Here is a 6,355-nt window from a genome sequence, read left to right as displayed (position 1 = left end):
GGGTCTGACTCAGCCGGGCTTTGGGCGTGGAGATAAGGTGGAGGGACCAGGTCCTGCGCGCCTGTGCGCGCGCGCGAGTGCGTGTGTGTGTGAATGTGCGTGTGTGTGTGTGTGAATGTGCGTGTGTGTGTGAATGTGCGTGTGTGTGTGTGAATGTGCGTGTGTGTGTGTATGTGAGTGCATGTGTGTGTGCGTGTGAGTGTGTGTGTGTGTGTGTGTGTGACCGCGCTGTGTGCGTGTGAGTGACAGATGGCGCCAGAGCGCGCGGTTTCCCCACCGCCGGTGGTTTGGGAAGCCCGGCTGGGTCAGCGTGACGTGTTCACCGCCCCCCGCACCCCCCCCCCCCCCCATATCCTCAGCTGGGAGTGACGCAGCCGGAGTGGAAGCGGAGTTTTGGCGGGCAGGGAGCGCTTTGCAGGAAACTGACTCATCACAACTCCCTCCGCCGTCCAAGTCCCAGGCTCGGCCCCCGCACCCCCGCCCCGCGCGTGATTTCCTGGAGGCTGGCGCCCCCTTCCGGCCCCGCCGCGAACAGCACACGCGTCCGGCGGAGTTCGGCTTCGCCCGCCTTTCCTCCCGCGGCCCCTCCGGGCTCATCACAGGCGGCCCCCCTCCCCGCCCTGCAGCGGCCCCTAAAGAGAGCACCCCCTTGGCTCAGCAGAGCTTACCGAGTGCTTCCTGTTTACTCGGGAATTGAAATTGGTTGACGTCTAAAGCACGAAGGCCAACGAAGAAGGCTGTCTAGTGTCAGTTTCTTGTGTGTAAAACCAGGGCTTGTGTGTGTGAGTTTCCCCTGAGCTGGGAGTTATGATAATGGGGGCGAGAGCAGATTTCGATGGGGCCCTAGCTGAGCCGTCAGGGCAGGGGTGGTAGAAGGAGAGAGGGTCGCTGCCTGGATTAGGGTCCCGTCCTCGCTCCTAGAAGCCAAGGAATATCCAGTTTCCAGATAGAACCTCTCCTCGTGCCCGGAGGCATGAGGCCTAGGATGTCCATGTCAGGGTCCCTGTGTGTCCCCTCTGTGTGCCCCTCTGGGGAACTGGCAAAGACTTACTTAAATCCCCTTCGATTTGAATTAGGTTGGTCTGGGGAGGGAGGGGCCTATGGATCTACATTTTGATAAAGCTCTCCAAGTCATTCCAACGAGCTGTTCTGGGTAGGAAACCTTGAAATGAGTGGGAGAGCAGAGCACAGAACTCAGGGTAAATAGGCATGGGTTTGAATCCTGGCTGTGCTACCTGTGAGCTGTGTGGCCTTGGGAAAGTTACTTAACTTCTCTGAGCCTTGGTTACCTCTTCTGTAAAAAAGAACGAATGTACCCACATTTTAGGAAAATTAGTATTTGGAAACTTCTTACAACAGCCCTGGCATGTAAGGATATACAAATAAATTTCAATTTTTGCCCTGAAGACAGTGGGCAAAGTTATTTGAAGGCTCTGCACTGTGTAACTCCTCTTTGGGGCAGTGGCCTTTGAGCATTTTTAGTTGTATGGTTTGGGGGCAAATCTCCTGTCTCTTCTGCCCTTTAAACTTGGTCTGAGGTTGCCAAGTGCCGCCCCTCCCCTCTCAGCTGAGATGTGGGCTGCACTCATGGCAGGGGGTGGAATGGGGAGCAGTAGGTGTGCCATGGGTCCAGGCTTCCTGCCCCAGGAGATCCCTCAGCAAAGCTTTTGCCTTCAGAGCCTGCAAATCAGGACTTGTCCCCAGGAAAAGCCAGTCCCTGCCAATTTCGTGCAGCCGCTCAGCCCTGGAGTCAGGCCAGAGCAGGGCAGGGAGTGCCAGTGCTCCCTGGAGTGGGAGGAGAGGAACCGGGGAGACCGGCCGCCTTTAATTTTCTTTGCCTGCAGAACGGGTTCCTTGGGTGCAGACAACATGGGGCAGGGGCTTCAAGGCCGTCTAGACTCCAGTCACCATGGGCCTGGCAGGATGTGGCTCAGCCAGGGAGAAATCACGGCTCTCCACTGCCCAGCCCAGCTCCTCCTCAGCCCCAGGCCACTCGCTGATGACAGCTCTGTGAAAGGCCCAGCCGACAGCACCTGTCAGCTGCTGTCTGGGTGGAGGCTCAGCCAGAGCTGCAGGCAGAGAGAAACAATAATACTTCTGTTTTCCAACCACTTCTGTATACCAGGTGCTGCTCTAAGCACATTCTCTACTCAGTTAATCCTCACACCTGTCCTCTGAGATGTTTACTATTATTGTCTCCATTTTACAGATGAGGAAAATAGAGCCCAGAGAAGTTAAGCCACTTGTCCAGGGTCAACCAGCAGAGCCTGGATTCCCATCCAGGCAGCCCTGCTCCATAGCCCTCGCTCTTAACCATGAGATACAGCCTGCCAGCTCTCTGCCATCCGCCCTGCCTAGAAAGACTCCCTGGCCATTTGCTTGATCATGCTTCAGCGGCATCCTCTTTAAACTTCCATAGAGCCGGTTTTACAGTTGAGGAAACTGAGGCCCAGAACCATTAAGTGACTTATTTAAAGCTTAGATAGTAAGCAGCAAAGGGAGGCCTAGATCCCAGGTGTTTTCCTCCAAAAGTCCAGGGTCCTTTGAAGTGTTAGAGCGGGGTTATCCCACATGGGCATCCGGGAAGGGCCTGAGGAGGCTGGAGGAGCTGGGTCAGCCTGTCCATTCATTGGGGAACGGACCTCCTGGCCAAGGCTGGGGAACTGGACTCGAAATTCACACGTACTTGGGGCATTCACACCCATGAGGGACACCTTCAGGGGGGAAAGTAAATTGATTTTAGCTGATAATACCGGGTGGTAAACAGGCCCTTGATCCCTGACATTGCAATAAACTTTGTTGACATAAGCTTGCCCTTCAGCTGCCCGCTCTCCCAGTCACCCTGGGGTGCCATGCTGGCTGAGCTCTGCCCCCACCCAGCGTCTGTTGGTAGGAGGTTGGGGCCCCGTGGGAAGGAGGTGGTGGAAAAGCAGCTGGAAGGAGTCACAGTCACCCTCCCACCTCCTGTTCTCGTAGGAAGACCTCCCCCGAGCAAAGCCCGGCCCATTTCCCTAGTGACCAGGGTGTTTCCGTCTCTCAGCTGCAGGCACCATGTCCGAGCCATCCCGGGATGCCCGCCCGATCCCCCGCGGCAGCAGGGCCTGCCGTCGCCTGTTCGGCCCCGTGGACAGTGAGCAGCTGCAGCGAGACTGCGATGCTCTGATGGCCAGCTGCGTGCAGGAGGCCTGTGATCGATGGAACTTCGACTTTGTCACCGAGACACCGCTGGAGGGTGACTTCGCCTGGGAGCGGGTGTGGAGCCTGGACCTGCCCAAGCCCTACCTGCCCTCAGCGCCGAGGAGGGCCCAGGACAGCCTGGGAAGAAGCAAGCGGTCCAGCAGCTCACCTGCCCTGCTGCAGGGGACAGCTCAGGAGGACCACGTGGACCTGTCACTGTCCTGCACCCTGGTGCCTCGCTCCCCTGAGCAGCCTGAGGGGTCCCCAGGTGGGCCGAGCACGTCTCAGGGCCGCAAACGGCGGCAGACCAGCATGACAGGTGAGGACAGATGCAGGGAATGACACTGCAAGGGACCACGACTCAGGATTCGTGGTGCAAGGGCTGACCGGTCTGGTCCAGCTTGCTCATTAGGAGGGGGAAACAGGCTCAGAGAGGGGAAGTAACTTGCCTGAGGTCACACAGCCAGGACCAGCTAGCTCTCCCTTATTTGGAACATTGATTGAATGCTAGCCCTTCACTGAATTTCTAGGGTGGATTTCACTTAGTCCTTGGAGCAATCCATGTGACATTCTTGCCACCCTTTTACAGGCAGGGAGAAGGTCCAGAGAGGTAGGTTTTCCTAAAGACCCACAGTGAGTTTGCCATGAAGAGGAAACGAATGATAGTAATTTCCTGGCTGCTCTGTCCAAACTAAAGTCCCCTTCTCCCTATCACACACACACACTTCCGGTCCCTCTGCCCCGCCTATTTTGTTCTCTTGGTAATTTTTACTGTCAATAGCCATTTCTTTATTTTGATATTGTCCGTCTCCCCAACTAGGATATTATCTCCACGAGAAACGGATCTGTGTCTCTCTTGTTCATGGCTGAATCCCTAGCACCTAGAATGGTGTCTGCCACACAGTAGGCGCTTGATAAATAATGAATGAGCCATGTTGCCATTAAGCACCTAGTAGGCCAGGCCTGGACCAAAGCCGTACAGAGAGCATTCCATTTCATCCTCAGAGCAGCATAGCAGCGTTACCCTTGTTTACAGGCGAGGACACTGAGGCTCAGTGAGATGCAGCCAGGAATCCCACAGCAGATCTGCAGCTGGGTCGGAATTAACAGGAAGGATAATGACAACAGCTAGTGTTACATGGCCCAGGCGCTGTGCAGAGCCCTTCCCGGGTGACCTGAAGGTGTGCGTAGAGCAGGGTGTCCCAGAGCTCGGAGGCACATGCAGTGCGCCAGCCACCAGCGCTGCTGAGCTCTTGACACGAGGCCAGTGTGACTGAGGAAGGGAACTTTCCATTTCACTTGGTTTTAGTTCATTTAAATAACCAGATAGGACTGGTGGCCAGGGTTTTGGGCAACTTGGGTTAGAGCAGGCCCAGGGATCCGGCCCCATAGTCACTCACGTCTGTGAAGCGGGCTGCTGGGTGAACGCCCTGGGAGGTGGGGGGGGGGGGCGGGGAGGTGCCGGAGTTCTTCCCTGTACAGTACTTGGCAGCGTGGGCGGGGTCGTGGCCCCTCTGCCGTTGGCCTGGTTGGGTGGCTCTCGGTGGCCTCGCTCGCTCTCCTGGCCTGGCTGACCTCTGCTCTCTCCCCTTAGATTTTTATCACTCCAAACGCCGGCTGATCTTCTCCAAGAGGAGGCCCTAACCGCCCACGGGAAGTCTCCCGCTCCTGGAAACACAGCCTCCCGCAGGCCCGCTCTACACCTTGCGCCTCAGTCCTTCCGTTTGTGTGTCTTAATTATTGTGTCTGTTTTAATTTAAACTCCTCCTCATGTACATAGCCTGATCGCCACCACCTTCCCACCCCGCCCGCTGCTGGCATTAGAATTATTTAAAGAAAACAGACAGCGGAATGATAGGCCTATTGGATTGCCAGGCATTTTTATTATGCAAACTACATATTATTTAAAACCTCCTCATCCTACACTCACTATTTCTTCTCTCCCGGAGGCAAGGTGGGGCTGGCCTGACCCTCATCTGCTGGGTGGTGCTCCGGAGGGGCCTGGCTCCCTCTGTTCCCTGCTTCAAGGACGGTATGAAATTCTGCTCCTTTCCTTCACTCTCAGACCCAGTTCCTTACCCGGAGAGAAGTAAAGAGATAGCACTTTGAAGGGGCCCAGCAGCGTGGGGGGGCGTCATCCAAACATTGGAGTCCCCTCACCTCCTCTAAGGGTGGGCAGGGTGACCTTGAAGTGGCCACGCTGGAACAGGGGTGGGGCCTGGCACCCCCCTCCCCCCCGGCCCCTGCTACCCACTCTGCCCTGTGAGGGCCGGTGGAGGCAGGATCCCGCAGCAAAGCACCAGCCTCCCTCACGCCCCTTCCTGCCCAGGCGCCCCGATTTTCCAGCCCAAGTCCCTCTCTGCTTCTCCCCTCCCCCTCTATCCTCTCCCAGCCCTGGGCAGCTGCTCTGGGGTGCCTGTGCCCCCAACTCAATGGACTGAAGGGCAGGGTCTACCTCGGGCAGCCGGAGCAGTGGGTGCCCCTCCTCTCCGCCCTGGGGGCAGGGTCCGGGTGGTCCGCAGGCCTCCGGGAGTGGCCATCTCTGAGAGGGATGTGTGGGTGGGGGAAGCAGATGTTTCTAGGAGGGAGTGACACCTGCCCCTGGAACTCATCCCAGGGTCTCCCCCTCTGCTCCACCCTCTCCCATTCATTGCACTTTGAAAAGCAGCTGAGCAAGGAGTCAGGTGTTTTAAACGGTGGGAGTGAGGCTGCGGATGGGCTCACGAGCGGGCTGACAGCGGGCCTGCGAGTTGTGTTATCTTTCCTGGTGCTGCACGCTGAGCCCCTGGAGGCGCCGAAGCACTTAGTGGGTCTGCCCCAACCCCTCGCACCCCCTGTAACGTCCTGTCCTGGACTGTATTCTCCTGTCTTTACTAGACTGTACACCTCTACAGGGCAGGGGCCACATCCTGTATGGCTCTGTGTCCCTCACAGCCCCCCCCATCCCCCAGTGCTGGATATACAGCAGGTGCTCAATAAATATTTCTTGGAAACTTTACTTGTAAATATACCTTGTTATTTTTAAGAATACATAGGCAGAGGTGGTGTGGGCTTTTTTTTTTTTGGTTGTTTTTATCATTTAAAAAATGAAGCATTTAAATTTAAAAAATGCAAAAAGCTTAGCAAAAGAAGGACTATCAGGCAGAAGAGAGACAAACAAGAACAAAATTTAAAAAGT

The 6,355-nt window shown here is 56.2% G+C and overlaps 1 protein-coding gene across 2 annotated transcripts in view; it reads left to right on the top strand.

Moving 5' to 3' along the window:
- Nucleotides 1-6,175, top strand: part of CDKN1A (cyclin dependent kinase inhibitor 1A) — a 7,855-nt gene extending 1,680 nt beyond the window's left edge. Inside the window, exons 2-4 of one of the 2 annotated variants that reach the window (XM_014448904.2) lie at nucleotides 1,845-2,125; nucleotides 3,041-3,496; nucleotides 4,772-6,175. In XM_014448904.2, coding sequence (XP_014304390.1) covers nucleotides 1,870-2,125; nucleotides 3,041-3,496; nucleotides 4,772-4,821 — 762 coding nt within the window. In that variant the 5' untranslated portion in view covers nucleotides 1,845-1,869 and the 3' untranslated portion in view covers nucleotides 4,822-6,175. The remainder of the gene's footprint in view (nucleotides 1-1,844; nucleotides 2,126-3,040; nucleotides 3,497-4,771) is intronic. The other variant, XM_006106943.3, reaches the window with a different exon arrangement.
- Nucleotides 6,176-6,355: the final 180 nt, after the last annotated feature.

The sequence above is a fragment of the Myotis lucifugus genome, unplaced genomic scaffold, assembly GCF_000147115.1.
Source record: "Myotis lucifugus unplaced genomic scaffold, Myoluc2.0 scaffold_953, whole genome shotgun sequence".
Taxonomy (NCBI): domain Eukaryota; kingdom Metazoa; phylum Chordata; class Mammalia; order Chiroptera; family Vespertilionidae; genus Myotis; species Myotis lucifugus.
The sequence above is the reverse complement of the archived record's forward strand: the minus strand, read 5'-3'. Positions and strand labels throughout refer to the sequence as shown.